The 20572-nt window shown below is 51.9% G+C and overlaps 1 protein-coding gene and 3 non-coding genes across 4 annotated transcripts; 2 read left to right on the top strand and 2 right to left on the bottom strand.

The window, feature by feature from the left end:
- Positions 1–307: 307 nt before the first annotated feature.
- TRNAQ-UUG (transfer RNA glutamine (anticodon UUG)) lies at positions 308–379 on the bottom strand. The gene has a single exon. It is a non-coding gene; the product is annotated as a tRNA-Gln (tRNA).
- A 193-nt stretch (positions 380–572) lies between these two features.
- Positions 573–646, top strand: TRNAI-AAU (transfer RNA isoleucine (anticodon AAU)). Its single transcript has one exon. It is a non-coding gene; the product is annotated as a tRNA-Ile (tRNA).
- Positions 647–1932: 1286 nt separating this feature from the next.
- LOC142465660 (barrier-to-autointegration factor B-like) lies at positions 1933–20572 on the top strand. The gene is made up of 3 exons (XM_075569823.1): positions 1933–1957; positions 19284–19429; positions 19620–20572. Exons 1-3 carry the CDS (start codon positions 1951–1953, stop codon positions 19764–19766), a joined length of 300 nt encoding a protein of 99 aa, XP_075425938.1. The 5' UTR covers positions 1933–1950; the 3' UTR covers positions 19767–20572.
- On the bottom strand, positions 3152–3223 carry TRNAQ-CUG (transfer RNA glutamine (anticodon CUG)). Its single transcript has one exon. It is a non-coding gene; the product is annotated as a tRNA-Gln (tRNA).

A 20572-nucleotide genomic window follows, 5' to 3' on the forward strand; every position in this document is an offset into this window, starting at 1 on the left:
GGCGTACAGACGTACAGGCGTACAGGCGTACAGACGTACAGACGTACAGGCGTACAGGCGTACAGGCGTACAGGCGTACAGACGTACAGGCGTACAGGCGTACAGGCGTACAGACGTACAGGCGTACAGGCGTACAGGCGTACAGGCGTACAGGCGTACAGGCTTCCCCCCACTTAGGTACACATTTCCACAACCAGAAGCATGAACACTAAGACGCACACATTTCCACACTCACAAGTATCGGCCTACTAATATAACATTCCCACCAATGGCATGAAAATGGAAAAATAATTTATGAAAAAATGTCAGGTTCCACCGAGATTTGAACTCGGATCGCTGGATTCAAAGTCCAGAGTGCTAACCATTACACCATGGAACCTTTACATTCCAGCTGCCTGATCCAATTTGCTCTATTTGTGAAAGTCAATGCTTCAGGTTTGCACTGTCCATAGCAGTGGTTTATTTCACTAATCCTTTCCATACCCCTGATGCAGGTCTTTGGCCCTGGTCACACTCACATATAAGCTCACAGATATTGTATTTTATCCTTTATGAGACATAACTAAACTTGTGGCCGGTTAGCTCAGTTGGTTAGAGCGTGGTGCTAATAACGCCAAGGTCGCGGGTTCGATCCCCGTATTGGCCATTTTATTTTTTTTATAAGTGAAGCTGCACAAACATTTTTCACAATGTATAGCAGAGGGGGGTAACTTATTTTTCAATGTAGCCACAAGTGGGGCGAATGAAAAGTGAAAATCGTCACACCATGTAAAAATGAAAAAATTAGCCTGCTCAATCGAACATTTAAAACAACACACACTGTTCGTCTGCTTTAGGCCTTGGCCATGTCTACCAGGAGCTTTTTGCTGTCCTTACAGAGGAGACAGCAAGCGCTTGGGAGGCGGGTATCACTGTGTGTGTGTGTGTGTGTGTGTGTGGCCGCTGATCAATATTAATTTATTACAATGGTTTATCTCCATTTACTTGAGTTAATTTAACAAAGACATGGTTACCTCATTGCTATCAAAAGGGAGGAACTTGAGCAGCTTTACTGTAAAGAGAGAGAGGGGGGGAGAGAAGAGAGAGGGGGGGAGAGAAGAGAGAGGGGGGGGGAGAGAAGAGAGAGAGGGGGGGGAGAGAAGAGAGAGAGGGGAGAAGAGAGAGAGAGAGGGGAGAAGAGAGAGAGGGGAGAAAAGAGAGAGGGGAGAAGAGAGAGAGAGAGAGTGGGGAGAAGAGATAGAGAGAGAGGAGAGAAGAGAGAGAGAGGGGGGGAGAAGAGAGAGAGGGGAGAAAAGAGAGAGAGAGAGAGGGGGGAGAAGAGAGAGAGGGGGGAGAAGAGAGAGAGGGGGGAGAAGAGAGAGAGAGAGGGGGGAGAGAAGAGAGAGAGAGAGGGGGGAGAGAAGAGAGAGGGGGAGAGGAGGTGGGAGAAGAGAGAGAGAGGGGGGGAGAAGAGAGAGAGAGGGGGGGGAGAAGAGAGAGAGAGGAGAGAAGAGAGAGGGGAGAAGAGAGGAGGAGGAGGGAGAAGAGAGAGAGGGGGTGAGAAGAGAGAGGGGGGGAGAAGAGAGAGAGAAAGGGGGGAGAGAAGAGAGAGAGAGAGAGAGAGGAGAGAAGAGAGAGAGAGAGGTGGGAGAAGAGAGAGAGGGGGGGGAGAACAGATAGAGAGGGGGGAGGAGAGAGAGGGGGGAGAGAAGAGAGAGGGGAGAGAAGAGAGAGAGGGGAGAGAAGAGAGAGGAGGGTGAAGAAGAGAGAGAGAGGGGGGGGAGAAGAGAGAGAGAGGGGGGGAGAAGAGAGAGAGAGGGGGGGAGAAGAGAGAGAGGGGGGGGAGAAGAGAGAGAGGGGGGAGAGAGAGAGCATGCGCAGTAGAGCATGCGCAGTAGCGCATGGGGCTGTGACCCGGATGTAGTAGGCAGCGAAGGGAGGAAATTAGTTCTGCAGGTAGTCCTGTGAGAAATGATCTGTGAGTGATGTATGATGTAGCAATGAGAAGCCACTTACTATGCTGCGCTGTCTGTAACAACCCGCCCACCCGGAGACTTCAGGGACAAGCCCGTAGCCCGGAGAAGGGGATGCCAAACCCGAAGTCTCCGGGTGAAACCCGGAGAGGTGGCAACCACGGCCAGCGGGCACGATCGGAGCCGGGGGGAGGTGGTTGGAGGCGGGGCAGTGACAACGCTGAGCCAATCGCCCCCCGAAACGCACTGACGCCGACGTCACGGCGCCGTGACGTTGACGCTGCTGTGCTGTGATTGGAGGTTTTCAGCCGACGGCGCGCTGAAAAACAGCTTGGCGCTCGGCTGAAACCTCCATCTCGTCAGCACGCCTGCGGACGCTCGCGTGAGCCCCCTCTCAAGGCATCCTCATTGAGGATGCAGGGGCTCAGCGCGGAGCGTCCGCACGGCTCAGCACGGCTCAGCACGGCCTGTCCGTCTATGGACTCGGCCTTACTCACCTCAGCACTATCACCTTCTGCGGCTTCACTCACCTCAGCCCACCTCGGGTGTATATGTTCAATCCCTGTTCAGCCCAGCACATATTTTCTACTAGAGACATATATAAAGTTACCAGTATTACTTCCTGGCTTATAAAGGAAATTGAAATGGCCGCCCAATAATAAGCCATAAGCCGTAACTGCTTCATATTGGGCCTAGATTTCAGAGCCACTAAAATACAGACATTCACACACAGTGAGATTTGTAAATTCACATGTGGTCACTCACTAAGATGCAGGGCCGGCCCGTCTATTAGGCGAACCTAGGGCGCAAAGGTCCTAGGGGCGCATTAATAATCATTTCTTATTTTCTCTTATTATTTTTTTATTTAGTTATCATTTTGTTTAATTCTTTTTTTTTGTCCTATTTAGCGCCCTATTATTTTTATTTTGCGTCGCGCTGAGGCGCGGTCGCACCCCCGATTGCTATGCTATTTATTTTATCACTATTTTATTTTTGGGGCGCAAATTTTAAGTTTCAGCTAGGGCGCATGAAACCCTTGCGCCGGTCCTGACTACGAGTGAGCACTCACACCCCTACACTCTCACAATACACTAGCACCAGGAATAGTTTCAGTTTATACCTAAATTGACCCCGGCTCCTCAGAAAAATACACAATTTGACAAAAATCACAAATGAAAAAAAATAAATATATAAAATTCAGGTTCCACCGAGATTTGAACTCGGATCGCTGGATTCAGAGTCCAGAGTGCTAACCATTACACCATGGAACCATATAGTCAAGGCATTTGTTGAGATGAAAGGTGGGGAGGTGGAGATGAGGAAATGCAGGGTGCGAAGCGAGCGTTGGGGAAGCAAGGGTCAGGGAAGCGAGGGCCGGGAAAGCCAGGGGCGGGGAAGCGAGGGTCGGGGAAGCGGGGGTGGGGGAAGCAAGAGTTGGGGAAGCAAGGGTCGGGGAAGCGAGGGTCGGGGAAGCGGGGGTCGGGGAAGCGAGAGTTGGGGAAGCGAGGGTCGGGGAAGCGAGAGTTGGGAAAGCCAGGGTCGGGGAAGCGAGGGTCGGGGAAGCGAGGGTCGGGGAAGCGAGGGTCGGGGAAGCGGGGTTCGGGGAAGCGAGAGTTGTGGAAGCGAGGGTCGGGGAAGTGAGAGTTGGGAAAGCCAGGGTCGGGGAAGCGGGGGTTGGGAAAGCGAGATTTGGGAAAGCGAGGGTCGGGGAAGCGGGGGTCGGGGAAGCGAGAGCTGGGAAAGCAGGGGTCGGGGAAGCGAGAGTTGGGAAGGCGAGGGTCGGGGAAGCGAGAGTTGGGGAAGGTCGGGGAAGAGAGGGTCGGGGAAGCGAGGGTCTGGGAAGCGAGGGTCTGGGAAGCGAGGGTCGGGGAAGCGAGGGTCTGGGAAGCGAGGGTCTGGGAAGCGAGGGTCGGGGAAGCGAGGGTCGGGGAAGCGAGAGTCGGGGAAGCGGGAGTTGGGAAAGCGAGGGTCAGGGAAAGGTCGGGGAAGCGAGGGTCGGGGAAGCGAGGGTCGGGGAAGCGAGGGTCGGGAAGCGAGAGTCGGGGAAGCGAGAGTCGGGGAAGCGAGGGTCGGGGAAGCGAGGGTCGGGGAAGCGAGAGTCGGGGAAGCGAGAGTCGGGGAAGCGAGGGTCGGGGAAGCGAGGGTCGGGGAAGCGAGGGTCGGGATAGCGAGGGTCGGGGAAGCGAGGGTCGGGGAAGCGAGAGTCGGGGAAGCGAGGGTCGGGGAAGCGAGAGTCGGGGAAGCGAGAGTCGGGGAAGCGAGGGTCGGGGAAGCGAGGGTCGGGGAAGCGAGGGTCGGGATAGCGAGGGTCGGGGAAGCGAGGGTCGGGAAGCGAGAGTCGGGGAAGCGAGGGTCGGGGAAGCGAGGGTCGGGGAAGCGAGGGTCGGGGAAGCGAGGGTCGGGATAGCGAGGGTCGGGGAAGCGAGGGTCGGGAAGCGAGGGTCGGGGAAGCGAGGGTCGGGGAAGCGAGGGTCGGGGAAGCGAGGGTCGGGGAAGCGAGGGTCGGGGAAGCGAGGGTCGGGAAAGCGAGGGTCGGGAAAGCGAGGGTCGGGGAAGCGAGGGTCGGGGAAGCGAGGGTCGGGGAAGCGAGGGTCGGGAAAGCGAGGGTCGGGGAAGCGAGGGTCGGGGAAGCGAGAGTCGGGGAAGCGAGGGTCGGGGAAGCGAGGGTCGGGGAAGCGAGGGTCGGGAAAGCGAGGGTCGGGGAAGCGAGGGTCGGGGAAGCGAGGGTCGGGAAGCGAGGGTCGGGGAAGCGAGGGTCGGAAAGCGAGAGTCGGGGAACTTCATTGATTATTTCCATCCTCACAAACTCAGATATTATTTATTTATAAAATGTTTTACCAGGAAGTAATACAATGAGACAAAGGACAGTGTGTTTGACCGAAACGTTGATCTATGTGGATTAAAATCTCTTTTTTTTTAATGAAGACTTCTGCAGTGCCGGTTCCTTTTAGTTTTAGGAGGATGTTTTCTATACAAATAAATGGTTACATTAGGCAAACAGGGTTCGCGATCGGGAGGCGGGGCAGTGACGTCGCTGGGCCAATAGCCCGCGACGCACCGACGTCAACGCCGTGACGTTGCCGCTGCTTTGCGTTGATTGGATGTTTTCAGCCGACGGCGCGCTGAAAAACTGCTTTGGCTGTCGGCTGAAAAATCCAACTCCTGAGCACGCCTGCGGACGCTCGCGTGAGCCCCTCTCAAGGCAACCTCATTGAGGATGCCGAGGCTCAGCGCGGAGCGTCCGCACGGCTCAGCGCTGCTTGTCCTTCCATGGACGCAGCCTTATAGGCGTATGTAACAGTTACAGACCAGATTAAAATGTGAGACAGCCTTATTTTTGAAAGAATTTAAGACTGGTGGTGGCTGTGAGAGTCTCCTGTAGACTGTTCCAGGTGTGAGGTGTGAGGTAAGATATGACCTCACCCTCTTCTAAATACTGTATAATATATGAATATATCATATATAACAGTAACATTTCTTTATTGCAATATTCCACTAGGAAAATATAAGTGGGCAGGTGGCCAGTCCGCTCAGTTAGTTGTATATATATATTTACATATAGCACAAAAGTCAAAGAATTCTGTAGCAGTCTCTGGTAAATATAAATCAGATTGAATGCATCAGGCAAGCACAAGGGGTCAGTACAAGAATGGGGGAGCGATGTTTCAGACCTCCCAGCCCTTTATCTAGCTCCTAGATCCGAAACGTCGCCACCCCCCCCCCCCCATTCTTGTACTGACCCCTTGTGCTTGCCTGATGCATTAAATCTGATTTATATTTACCAGAGACTGCTGCAGAATTCGTTGACTTTGTGCTATTTCGCTGCTGGATGGTGGTCCCAGCTGCTCTGCAGGGACCCTGATCTCAAGATAAGTCATTTATTCTTTTTTTTTTTAACTAATTTGAGTGCTGTGACAGTTTTCTGAAGCCAGGGTCACGTTTGATGTGTGAATGGCTCCCGATAGCATTAACACAGTTCCCTTTTAAATCACTCCAAGCCCTGTAATATTTCCTCCACTTTATTGGGAAAAGCAGCAGGATACAGATACTTGTGGATGGTATGTAGTGTTGATTATTAGTTAGAAACCGGTAAAAAGAGATGGCCTCACCATGGATGAACAGAGAAGGGGTTCTGTACTCACTGTCTCCAGGGTGGAAAAGGAAGTGAGGGGCAGTGTGGGTAAAGGGAATAGCCTTGGGACAGACTATCTAGGCCATACAGGAGAGGGGGCAGATTAGCCCATTCTGGTGAGTATCTCAGGGGCTGCAGTAGCAGCTCACTGCTTCCATGCCCAGAGGCAAGAAATACAACATTGTTGCAAGTTACACAGGCACAGTATGTGTGTGCAAACTCCATGCAGCTGGGAATAAGATCTGACAGGCAGAAACTGCACAGGAGAGAGGGGGTGAGTCAGAAATGTAGTTCTTGTTCCATGACAGAAAGGGTAAACAAAAGCCACCAGTTATATGCCTGGAAAACCTATGTCTAATCTGCAGTGCAGCACTGACTAGGTTAACTTCAGCTGGGAACCTCAGGACAATTAGTTGGATCCCAGCTGCCTAATCAAGGTGTGTTAAAACCCAGTCTGTAAACACATGGAGGCTGTCTGTTGAGGAGTGAGGAGTAAGCTGCTAAAGAGATTGCTGGAGAGATTTCCTGATACAAGGTCTGATTAGAAAAGTAGATGAATTGTGAACTGTCTGTGCCCTGCATAGAGAAGGGTAACTGCCATATACACTGTCTGCTAAAGAGAAACTGTTTTTGTCTGTCTGCTGAAGAAAAGCCATTTTCCTTTTGTTGCTGATAAGAAGCTATTTTTGTTTTGTGTGCTGTATATTTTGCAAGGCTAAATAAATAAGCCTGGTCAAGAAAGCCGCGTGTGTAGTTGCATGTACCCTGCAACAGTGCCCTGAACTTTTTGTATTTTGTATGTGTATATATATATATACAGGCAGTCCTCGGTTATCCGACACAATGCGTTACTCAAAATGGTGTTGGATAGCGAAACGTTGTAAAGCGAAACACGTTTTCCCACAGGAACACTGTTTAAATGAAAGGTTCCGTTCCTGAAGGAATTTTTAATGCTAAAATACCCCAAATATTTTAATCAGACAATAAATATGCAGCACACACCTAAATTATATAGTGCATATACTGTATTATATATATAATATAACATAATATATAATATAAAAATATAATATATAGTATAATATATACACATAAACAACTTTGCAAAGCGTCGTAAGAGCGTTGGATAAGCCGTTTTGGCGTTGCAAAAATGAACATAGGTACGCATTGCATAGCGCTGGATAAGCCATTCGTTGTAAAACGAAGCGTTGTAAAACGAGAACTGCGTGTGTGTGTGTGTGTGTGTGTGTGTGTGTGTGTGTGTGTGTGTGTGACGCTTGCACTCACCACGAACAAGGAGGGACCCCGGAACTGAGTTGGGAAGGATAAAACTTGCACCCGCTGCTGCGGAGGCACGCCTGGAAGGTGGACAGTCAGCGTAGCCGGGTCTGATCGGAAGAGATAGCGTTAGTCCAGATACTTGCCGGATAGTAGGGAGGAGCCAGGAGAGTGCTCGGTGTCAAGAGCTGTGGTCGTGGGTTGGATCCGGGTGGTTGGTCAGTGTCCGAAAGCCGAGGTCAAGGGCTGGAGAAGTCGGATGGTCAGGAGGCAAGCAGGGTCGATTTCCAGAGAGGGTCCTAAGTCAAGCCGGGTCGGTAAACAGGAGAGAATACGAGAGCGAGGTGAAAGCACTAGGGACAAGGCAAGGCACGAACGTGGGAAACACAAGGCTACCAGGAAATATGCTCAGCCAAAGAAGGAATGGCTGAGATGGGCATAAAAAGGACCAGGGACCAATGGAAACCGGTGGAGTGGCCCCAGCGAGGGCAGTGATAGGGCAAAACAGGAGGTAGCAGGTGAGGTGGATAATTACCCCTGCTGTACTGCTTGTGGGCGGTGCCTGCGTCTCGTGTGTGTGTGCTGTGTGCGAGGGGGGCACGCGGCCCGAGCGGGAGGCGGGACCTCATTGCGTGTGAGGGCAGAAGAAGCCCTGCGTGCGAGCGCGCCCTTACTGACGCTGGAGCGACAGCGGGGGGAGGAGACCGGCATGCACCTGGAGTCGGGGGAGCGGATCGGCGGGAGCGGAGATCAGCGTGGCGGGAGGAGGTCCCCGTCTCTGGCGGCTAACCCCCACCGCGGGACGCTGGCTGGAGAGAGGTAAGGGGGGAACCCTCCTTGAGGGAGGAGTTCCCCGGTTTCTTACAATATATATGTAACGGGTATTCCACCCCACCCAATCTCATATATAGTGTGGGTGAGTAGAACATGTAGTGTTACCGGTGTGGTGCGTATACCTGTCAGGCTCACAGGAGGTCTGAGCCTCCGCTAATGAGAGCCTGGGGTGAATCCTCTGGAACGGATCTTCGTTTGCAGCGCCTCCACCTATGTAGGATTCTATGGAAATGTAGAATGACCCTACATAGGAACCCACTCAGAAACCACATACACAGTATTATGGATAACAGGTTTACTGAATGAACAATGACAACACCTTACTTCAAAACACTATATCAATACCAGTGCATCAATACAACTGCGTACCATCCCCCCCACCCACATGTCTATCATCACATTCCCCTCAGTCTCTGGAATGTCCACAGCAATAAAGACCAGTGTGAGTGTGAGGGGTAGCGCTTCCCTGTGTTGGGGCCCGGTGGTGCACTTAATATATACAGAGGTACCTTCCGAGCACTCCGATGCTCGGGACTGCAACTGTCTTCTAAAAGGGTCAGACGTCCGTCTGATCCTATCCAGGTACTTCTGCAGTGGACCCCAACGAGGGTCCCACCGCTTCACGGGAACACAACAGTCTCTTGGTACAGCAACCGAACCACAGGAACAGCCACGCCGCTATCCCTGTCTATCCTTAACTAATCCTAGCGTGACAGGAACCCTAACCTAGGGCCTGTCCCTGATGAACCGCAACCTGGGTGGCTTAGGGGAACTCTCCTAGGGCCTGCGGAGTAATACCCTGCCCCACTCCCCTAGCTACCCAGTCCCTAACTGTATCTACTACTACTACTAGATACTCCTAACAGCCTAACGCACCTGCAGCCGACACACAGCTCACACTGTCAGCCTGCAGGGATGCACACACGCTGCACACACTGCGCCCAGCACATGCAGCACAACACACACAGAACGGTACACACCATTCACTGGAGAGGGAGAGTCTATCTGGGACCTAAGGGGTTAATAGTATTCCTACTCCCCTAACGAGGCCCAGTCCTGACTCCCACTAACAACCGACTAACCTGAGTGACCCGCAGCAAACACACTGCTCGCACGCTGTGCCTATTTGCCAGTGCGCACAGCACTACCCGCTGTGGCACTGCCAAACCTGCACCTTACACACACCTAAGGGTGACCTCCCTATCTAGGGCCGTCCCTTATCAGTTACCCACTAACCTGGTGGGGAGTTGGGGCCTACCTGGAGGGTGAGGGTACCTATCAGGATGCAGGAGCTGCACTCACTCCCCGCATCCTTCCTTCCCCTTCAGCTCCTCTGCTCCAACTGACGTGACTCATGCAAAGCCCGGGAAATGTATCTCTTTCCTCCAGGGCAGTCCTGCAGCCCTATTGGCTCCTATCAAGCACCTGGTGCCTGCCTCGCTATGCCTCATGGGAATTGTAGTCCCGAGGCCCCTACAATAACATTGAGGCCTCGTGCGTGCCTTCCCTCTGCCTACACAAACCTGTAATGGCCGCCGCAACCTCTCACTAACTTCCCTTACTCTCGCGTGACTCTCCTGCGCCTTCCCTGCCCTCACGCAACTGTTCCCTGGCTCTAGGGTTCTCCCTGCGCATGCGCGACTCTGCCCTGTCTCTCGCAGCCTCCCTGCGCATGCGCGAGCTAACTGGGCCGCCGGGGACTCACTGCGCATGCGCGAGTTGAAGCGCAATGGCGGCGCCCTGTGCAAGAGCCGCCGGAGATCTCCTGCACTCCGGCGAGCTCCCTCCTCGGCCCCCACCCTCCTGAATGGCCGTCGGGTTTGCCGCTTGCCTCTGGCAGTACCCGACAGCGTCCGTGGCCACGGAGGCTCCCTGGGGGGTGAAGGAGGGAAAAAGGTGACCTGGCTACACTCTCCCCTTGGTGAAACACCCAACGCCCTCGCTTGGGGAACGACATAGCATGGTACAATTTTACACACTGAAAATTTTCGTGGCATAACCCGTACGCATAACATATCGGCTGCAACATCCCTGAAACCCAGCACATCACACCCATTATTACCCGAGGCTGGCTGAGACCATTTGTGGGGTGCCCCTGACTGATCATGTGGGGGTACCTCACTTTTGCGTCCGTGAGCCTCCCCCAGAAAAATTTCTTGGAGAGCACACTCTAAAGCGACAGCAACTGGCTCTTCGCTACTTCCTCCCCCTGGTGGAAGGAGTAGCACAATGTCTCTGAAACAGACCTTTACCCGGTCATCCGCGGCAGGGATGCGGTAGACCAGGAGGCCAGGACCTTTCCCGCGGTCCACCACCTGGCGAATGGCACGCTCCTTTTTGGGCATAAAGGAGGCCAGTCTCCCTGGATCGTCCTTTACACAGTCCTTGTCCCTACGGACTTGTGAGGCTTCCACTGAGAAGCGAGCACTGGGAAATGTCTCGGTTTCACCTGGCAGGGGGGGAAAAGTAGACACCTTACCCCTGCGGTGATTCATGGTGGCCAACAGGTCCTCGGGGACGCTGTCAGTTCCCACCTTGGTGGTATCGGAACCTGCCCCCGGCACTTCTGGGGCAGTCCACTTACGCGCTGAAAACTCGGGAGCGTTGGATCCCAGTCCTGGGACCACTTGTGTCGGAGCACACGGGCTCACACTCCGCTCAGGAACCATAGCTTTGGCCTTCTTCACGGCCACCTCCATCGGAGTCTGTGAGGAACAAGGGGGTTCCTTACCACTCGGCTGGCTGACGATGGGCTTCCCTTCTTCCGGAAGGATCGGCGGAAGACACTGGTCCACTCTCTCCTCTGGACAGCTACCTTCTAATGAGGACACCTCCGCCAGGACGCGATGAAGAGGGGAGCCCTTCGCCCGGGCGACCAGACTTAAGGAGCCATCGTGCTCCGCGGTCACCTGGAGGCTCACCCCCGACACCCCTGGGGCAGTCGACTCACCCTTGTCGGCGTTAGGTACTGGTCCCCATTCTAGGACCGATTGTACCTCTGTAGTAGGTCGTACTGACCATTGTAGGGCACACGGGCCCACAGCCGGGTCCGCAACATCGGGACACACTTCCTCTAGGGCACACGGGCCCACAGCAGGCTCTGCATTCGCCGAGATAGTGTGTTCCTTGGTGTCACTGAAGTGGTCGGCCGGCAGGCGCATCACCACAAGTGACGGGTCGCTGGATTCACTAGAAGAAGGTGGGGGTATATACACCTTACCCTGTGATTCCTCTGTCTCACTGCTGGGGTGGTTCGCCGGTAGGCGCATCGCCACCGATGGGGATTCAACCTTGTCCGCTGGCAACATCACGATCGGATCCTCCGCCAACGTGTTGCTCGGCTCCAAGATGGGCTGATCCGGGTTCTGTGGTTCCTGCTCAGGAACCAGGTCTAGAAGGTTCACTTGGGCGCACTGGCCCTCCGAAATGTCTATGAGAAAGGTAGATGGGTTAGTTATACTGACCGGCTCTTCAGGCTGGGGCACAATAGGTTTTAAGAACCAGGCACCGCAATCTTCACATTGAGGCTCCCACGCCAATGCCGCTCTAGAACAGTCACATGTGGGGCTAAAATACTGTATGCTCAGTTCTCCATCCACGGTGCCGGTCTTGAAATCTAGCGGTAGCTGAAATAGGTCGGCTCCTTGGACATAAGCTTTTTGCAGGCATGTGCACATTAATGTAAGGGCTTTCACTCCTGGCACGTGCCAGGACACATACACATTGGGGTGTATTCCCTTACAGTCTGTTTCATCATCATTATCAGAAAACCAAGAGTCTATTTCATTTATGTCGGCCACAGTGCCCTTTTCCTCGGGCTGTCCTGTAGCCGCCAACGGCACGGGTTGCAGAGTCGGTATCCTGCAGCAGCCACACATGCGTCCCCAGGCCAATTTACAAAAGGAGCAGTCACCGTTGTTACAGAAACATTCCCGGCACCCATCCTCGTTCGCGTCTTCCAACCGCCCCTTTATCAGGCACGTCAAAACACCAAAGTTCATACTACCCGACGGACTCAATGATTCGATCATACACGGGCACAACAAAAAGGATACGCACCCGGCCTTAGTCTGCCATAGTCCATATGACGGCGAGCAATTTTCTTTGCATCCCGTACTTTCTTTGATGGAGACAGCAGTTACGGGTGAAGGCGCACTGGGCCTACTCCCCCTGGTGGAATCTGAAGGAGGGGCAGCACACTCTTTCATTAAGTGACTCTGGCTCGGCACAGAGTTATTCAGTTGGCGGGGGCGGGGCTTAGGGTTTCCCGCCAAGCTCGGACAGTCTGCAACATTTTCCCGCGCGGGCGGGAAATCAGCACGTGACTTCTTCATGGCGAACAAAAATAGCACAATTTAGAAAAATGAAAACAGGGCACCCCAGGTCTCTCTCAGCAGCGCCTCCAAATGTAACGGGTATTCCACCCCACCCAATCTCATATATAGTGTGGGTGAGTAGAACATGTAGTGTTACCGGTGTGGTGCGTATACCTGTCAGGCTCACAGGAGGTCTGAGCCTCCGCTAATGAGAGCCTGGGGTGAATCCTCTGGAACGGATCTTCGTTTGCAGCGCCTCCACCTATGTAGGATTCTATGGAAATGTAGAATGACCCTACATAGGAACCCACTCAGAAACCACATACACAGTATTATGGATAACAGGTTTACTGAATGAACAATGACAACACCTTACTTCAAAACACTATATCAATACCAGTGCATCAATACAACTGCGTACCATCCCCCCCACCCACATGTCTATCATCACATTCCCCTCAGTCTCTGGAATGTCCACAGCAATAAAGACCAGTGTGAGTGTGAGGGGTAGCGCTTCCCTGTGTTGGGGCCCGGTGGTGCACTTAATATATACAGAGGTACCTTCCGAGCACTCCGATGCTCGGGACTGCAACTGTCTTCTAAAAGGGTCAGACGTCCGTCTGATCCTATCCAGGTACTTCTGCAGTGGACCCCAACGAGGGTCCCACCGCTTCACGGGAACACAACAGTCTCTTGGTACAGCAACCGAACCACAGGAACAGCCACGCCGCTATCCCTGTCTATCCTTAACTAATCCTAGCGTGACAGGAACCCTAACCTAGGGCCTGTCCCTGATGAACCGCAACCTGGGTGGCTTAGGGGAACTCTCCTAGGGCCTGCGGAGTAATACCCTGCCCCACTCCCCTAGCTACCCAGTCCCTAACTGTATCTACTACTACTACTAGATACTCCTAACAGCCTAACGCACCTGCAGCCGACACACAGCTCACACTGTCAGCCTGCAGGGATGCACACACGCTGCACACACTGCGCCCAGCACATGCAGCACAACACACACAGAACGGTACACACCATTCACTGGAGAGGGAGAGTCTATCTGGGACCTAAGGGGTTAATAGTATTCCTACTCCCCTAACGAGGCCCAGTCCTGACTCCCACTAACAACCGACTAACCTGAGTGACCCGCAGCAAACACACTGCTCGCACGCTGTGCCTATTTGCCAGTGCGCACAGCACTACCCGCTGTGGCACTGCCAAACCTGCACCTTACACACACCTAAGGGTGACCTCCCTATCTAGGGCCGTCCCTTATCAGTTACCCACTAACCTGGTGGGGAGTTGGGGCCTACCTGGAGGGTGAGGGTACCTATCAGGATGCAGGAGCTGCACTCACTCCCCGCATCCTTCCTTCCCCTTCAGCTCCTCTGCTCCAACTGACGTGACTCATGCAAAGCCCGGGAAATGTATCTCTTTCCTCCAGGGCAGTCCTGCAGCCCTATTGGCTCCTATCAAGCACCTGGTGCCTGCCTCGCTATGCCTCATGGGAATTGTAGTCCCGAGGCCCCTACAATAACATTGAGGCCTCGTGCGTGCCTTCCCTCTGCCTACACAAACCTGTAATGGCCGCCGCAACCTCTCACTAACTTCCCTTACTCTCGCGTGACTCTCCTGCGCCTTCCCTGCCCTCACGCAACTGTTCCCTGGCTCTAGGGTTCTCCCTGCGCATGCGCGACTCTGCCCTGTCTCTCGCAGCCTCCCTGCGCATGCGCGAGCTAACTGGGCCGCCGGGGACTCACTGCGCATGCGCGAGTTGAAGCGCAATGGCGGCGCCCTGTGCAAGAGCCGCCGGAGATCTCCTGCACTCCGGCGAGCTCCCTCCTCGGCCCCCACCCTCCTGAATGGCCGTCGGGTTTGCCGCTTGCCTCTGGCAGTACCCGACAGCGTCCGTGGCCACGGAGGCTCCCTGGGGGGTGAAGGAGGGAAAAAGGTGACCTGGCTACATATATATTATAAAAATCCAATTATCCATAAAGAGGAACGTATAACTGTTAGATTTTATTACGGCGTCTGTCCATCACATTGAACTTTCTTAACATGTCGGTGTCAGATCTCTCTCGTCCTAAGAGCGAGTGATCCCCTAAGCTGCGCTTATAGCGACGCTGACGTCACGCTGCGGTCGCTGGAAAAATCAAACAGAAGCGACTTCCAGCGATCGCAACCAAGCCGTCGCGCCTACTATAAGCGCATGCGATGGTATAAATACATTTGTTTTGACGTCGCTGTCACTGGCGCTATAAACGGAGCCACAAGCAGGAAGTTTCTACGTGTCAGTCCTATCTAATCCTATTCAATTTCATCTCAAACCTGGGACTAGAGACGTCCCAAATGGTGCAAATAACATAGTCATTTCCCAAGAGGTGGAGATACATTTACCGCTGCAGCAGTACCTGGGAAAGTGTGTTTGTGCGTGTGTGTGTGTATATATATATATATATATATATATATATATATATATATATATATATATATATATATATATATATATATATATATATATATTTGTGTGTGTGGGTGTGTGTGTATATATATATATATATGTATGTATGTATGTATGTATATATATATATATATATATATATATATATATATATATATATATATATATATATGCACACCCCAAGGAAAAAGATCCCTCTGGGGATCGAAACGTCGGATTTTTGTGTCTGTTTCAATACATTATTTTGATGACTTACCTCTCTGAGTGCTGCCTCTCTTTGCTGCCCTGCTGCCCTGCTGGATGGAAACGTACTATATATATACTAGCTGAGAGACCCGGCGCTGCCCGGGACCAAAACCTCCTGCTCCCTCCTCTCTCCACGTCCCTCTCCGCCTCCCCCCCTGCGCAGCTCCAGTTCGTTGGCTGTTCGGGTGGGGGGGGGGGGGGGTGAGGGGCTGCGGAGGAGCAGCGTGCGTTGGGTGTTCGGGTGGGGGGGGGGTGAGGGGCTGCGGAGGAGCAGCGTGCGTTGGCTGTTCGGGTGGGGGGGGGTGAGGGGCTGCGGAGGAGCAGCGTGCGTTGGGTGTTCGGGTGGGGGGGGGGGGTGAGGGGCTGCGGAGGAGCAGCGTGCGTTGGCTGTTCGGGTGGGGGGGGTGAGGGGCTGCGGAGGAGCAGCGTGCGTTGGCTGTTCGGGTGGGGGGGGGGGGGTGAGGGGCTGCGGAGGAGCAGCGTGCGTTGGCTGTTCGGGTGGGGGGGGTGAGGGGCTGCGGAGGAGCAGCGTGCGTTGGCTGTTCGGGTGGGGGGGGGGGGTGAGGGGCTGCGGAGGAGCAGCGTGCGTTGGCTGTTCGGGTGGGGGGGGGGGTGAGGGGCTTCGGTAGCGGGAGAGCTGTGGCGTGCGTTCGTGGTGTGCATGAGGTTGTGTGGTTTTTGCGGCCTCCGGAGGAGCAGCGTGCGGTGGCTGTTCGTGTGGGGGGGGGGGGTGTGAGGGGCTGCGGTAGTGGGAGAGCTGTGGCGTGCATTCGTGGTGTGCATGAGGTTGGGGGGGGGTGGTGGTCGAGGGGGGTGTTTTTAAGAGGCATTGTCCGTCGGTATGCGCTGCGTGTTCGTGCGGTGTGTGGAGGTGATCGTGCGGTGTTGTGTGAGCGTGTGTAATGTTGGAGTGCTGAAAGCAATGTTTATATAGTTCAGATTCTGTACCTGATCTGTGGTAGCAGGCGGTGAGGGTTTTGTGGGTTGAGAGGTGGCCCCAGAGCAGTGAGGATTCGTTGCTTTGAAACGTGGTCCCAGAGCAGTGAGGATTAGGTGCTGTGTAGCGTTCCCAAATCTCCCAGAGCAGTGAGTGTTAGGTGCTTTGAAGTGTTCCCAAAGGTCACTGAGGGGTGGGACAGTGTGTCAGTGGTGTTGGCCGCAGGTCAATGAGAGTCAGTGAGGGGTGGGACAGTGTGTCAGTGGTGTTGGCCGCAGGCCAATGAGAGTCAGTGAGGGGTGGGACAGTGTGTCAGTGGTGTTGGCCGCAGGCCAATGAGAGGTGTGTGGGGGCGGGCATGGCCTGAGGCGGAGTGACAGGCCAAAGGTGCAATGCGATTGGCCCTAGGGACACAGGCCATGCAGACAAACATACAGTGCTTTCAGACAAACATACAGTGCTTTCAGACAAACATACAGTGCTTTCAGACAAACATACAGTGCTTTCAGAAATATATAGTAGATCAGTTGCATCCGGCGCAAATTTTAGAAATAAAACAATGTTAAAGTAGATCTGTGAACAGAGGGTTAATATGACAATATACCATTGAAGGGGGCGAGAATTGCTCCTCTACTTATGCTCAATTGAAAGAGATACAACATATCAATGTTTGAACCACTTGCAACTTTGTGCCATACAAGACATTAACACATTAGCTATGAGAGAATGGAGAGAGTTGGAAATGGATCACAATGTCTCTGTGCTTCTACGTGGAAAGATTTTGTGCGCCTGATATTCACTAGAATATAATATAATATATACAGTATATATAATTATTTTTTACACTCTTAGATTTTTCTCCCTATAATTATTAGGGCACGTCTGATTTCTAACCAGTTGTAACTGCCCTGCAGCTCACACTTACTGTAGTGCCTATAGTGCGTGTTAATGTTAACCCCTTATGCACCGCATGCATGTCACACACCCCGTGCCTTTGGCTGCAGAATTCTGCTTCCTTGTCTCTCTGCAGCGGGAGATATACAGTATAATATTGGTAGTGTAGGAACTACTGAAACAGGGTTACCGTGACGTGGGCGTAGCAAAATATTGTAACCAAATTATTGGACTAAATGACCCATATTTATGAAGAAAGAATACAGATAAAATACACAGTAATGTACTATATAATGAGTCCTATTGGATGTAGCATTGGGACTCTTGTCTTGCTGTATACATGATGTCACTATCCCGGTAGCCGTCCTAGTGACACAAATATATATACAGAACGTAGTTTGGGTTTTGAACTTACTAAGACACTGTATATGCAAATGTTTAAATGGTTGCCTGTGACGCGCCTTCCCTCTGGGCTTTTCTGCGCTGTCGGGCACCGGTTTGACTTTCCAGTTTCCAACACTATAAATATGCCGAATATGTGTATATTAGTCACTCCTTGTGCAGGTGTGCAGGTGCGGAACGCGTAGGAGGATTTATTTTGCCTCCTTTGTACCCGGCACTCTGCTCTGAGCTTTTTCCCGTGTACGCCGCCATTATTTCCTTTTTGTTTCTTCTATTTTCAACACGATCTGCGGTCCGCGCGCACGGAGCTCCGAACGGCCTGGATTCAAACATATATATATACGTGAGTACCGCCATTACATACAGTATCTATGCAGATACTCAGGCCCTTCTCTACGCATGTTTGCTGTAGACGCTGATTATCTGGGGGGTCAGTCAGGTGATCTCTGCGGGCGCCAAGTTGTCGACAGAAGCTTTTATTTCATCTCATTGACTTTTCAGCATATATCAATTGATTAAGAAGGGATTTATATATATATATATATATATATATATATATATATATATATATATTTCTATCTATCTTTATCTATATATCTCTAATCTAGCTATATCTATTTATCTCCTATCTCTATCACTCTCTCTATATCCTATCTGTCTCTATCTATCCTGTCTCTCTCTCCCTCTCTCCCTGCCCAGGGACAGAACAGTGACACTGTTATAGTGTTGTTATTATTATATTTATATAGTGTCAAAAGGAGAGCTAGTGAGCGTGGCATATGTACACTATCGACACACTTTATTAAAGTGTGGCCGGTACCGCAAGCCGGGAGATTTCCCGGCTTGCTAGTGGCCGCCCCTCGGCGTGCCGCGCGGTCGCGCGTCATCGGGAGCCTGCGCCCCCTGCACGCGCGTCCAGGGCTCCCCGAGGGAGCCCTGGTGTCCCGCGATCGCGGGACGGCGGCAGGGGGTTCCGGGGGACCCGGCGGACCCGGCAGCGGTAGGGAGAGCGCCCCGATCGGAGGGCGCTCTTCCGCTGCTTCGGCGCGCGCCCGGCACCCTCCGGCGCGCGCCAGGCTACTGCTGCGGCCAAGAACGGGCAAATGCTCGAATAAACTTGACCGCAGCAGTATACAACAAAAGACAGAAAAGCCCAATGCTACATCCAATGTGCCAAAAATACACAGTGAAATACTTATATATTCTCTTGAAAAGGGTCATTTAGTTAAACCCTTTGGTAGTGTTAGGACCTGCACACTGGTCATGCCGTGATGTGGCTGCACACTGGTCATGCCGTGATGTGGCTGCACACTGGTCATGCCGTGATGTGGCTGCAGGCTTATAACACTTTGGCCAAAGGGTTTAACTAAATGACCCTTTTTCAAGAGAATATATAAGTATTTCACTGTGTATTTTTGGCACATTGGATGTAGCATTGGGCTTCTCTGTCGTTTGTTGTATACATAATAGTGACACACTGGGTTATTCCTCAGTGTTTTTATTATAGTCTATCTATTACTCTTTATTGTTACGAGTTTTTCCCAGAACACTAGGTATGTGACAATATTTGTAGTTACACTTTTATACTATATATAAAATATATATATATATAATTTTACTGTGTGTGTGTGTGTGTGTGTGTGTATATATATATAACACACACCTTTTATACACACAGATTTACCATTCTATTTGTGCTTTGTATGTTTAGTATTAGTTTTTATATCAACTCTATACTTGTTTGAACACACACACGCAGAAGTCTGAGCCTCTTGTTGTGTACCTTGCTATGGTATACGCTGCCCCCATGTGAATAGTAATTTTGTGCCCCCAGGTCAGTGGGACGTAGAGAAGATGTCATCTACATCACAGAAACACCGGGATTTCGTGGCCGAACCCATGGGGGAGAAGCCTGTGCAGTGTCTGGCCGGCATCGGGGACGTACTGGGAAAGAGGCTGGAGGACAAAGGGTTTGACAAGGTGACAGTGACACGAAGTGTCTTACACATGATCCTAATAACGGGTGGGCCATGTGTCCTTTTTTTTCTCACGATGTCACCTTGCGGTGGGAGGGACAGACTCATAGCTCCCTTCTGACTGTGTCACTGTGTCACCCTGTGGTGGGAGAGAGACTCATGGCTCTTTTTTGTGTCACCCCTCTCTTCTCCAGGCTTACGTAGTTCTAGGTCAGTTCCTTGTGTTGAAGAAGGACGACGAGCTTTTTAGGGAGTGGTTAAAGGATACCTGCTCAGCTAATGCCAAGCAGTCCCGGGATTGTTACGGCTGCCTGAAGGAATGGTGTGACGCTTTCTTGTAAGGTGAGAGCCGTCTCCATCTCAACACCTTCCCAAACACAGTCCCGTGGAGACCCAATGTTCAGCTGCATCTTGAAGCCATCAACGTCTGCCAGAAGAATGAAGCCAACACAACTGGCCAGGAGATGGGACTGGTCCACTAACCGGGTGTAATAACGGCTTCTCCTACTGGGCCGTCCCGGAAACATAGTCTGGATCATTTGTATCTGGAAAAGAATGGCTGGGTCAGTTCTACCCGTGATAACCGGCTTCTTCAGTTATACTAACCAATGATTAACGGCTGTTTAACTAGTCCAACTGGTCCAAGACCGGATATAATGGCGGATTCATCTGGCTCAATCTAGAAATTCTTACGGCCGGCTGCAATTTCCACGCAGACTACATCATAATACACATGTTTATGCCGTGTTCACGCACAAAATAAATACATAAATCACGTGAGGCGCTTTTTCTAGAAGTGATGTCATCGCTCCAAGCTCATGACATCACCTCCAGAATAAAATCACTTCCGGTTGCAGTTTCATTGTGCATTAATACTGAGTATCTAAATTTATATATTTAGCCTGTTTATTACCTGGGGAGGCACAAGGCTAATTGCCAGATTCAATCCGTTTTTAATTATACGCTGTGGCTTTTATTACTTCGATTTAACTTAATTACAAGTAAATATTTTGTTGACTCGTTCCCCTTGTTTACTTTAATTTTGATAGCAGTTTAAACACTCGTAGCCTTTTACATTTGAACACAATGTTTCAATATGACAAATATTTATGGCTGCCGAATAATAAACCTCGTTCAAATACTGAAA

This window comes from Ascaphus truei, chromosome 14 (assembly GCF_040206685.1).
Source record: "Ascaphus truei isolate aAscTru1 chromosome 14, aAscTru1.hap1, whole genome shotgun sequence".
Lineage (NCBI taxonomy): Eukaryota > Metazoa > Chordata > Amphibia > Anura > Ascaphidae > Ascaphus > Ascaphus truei.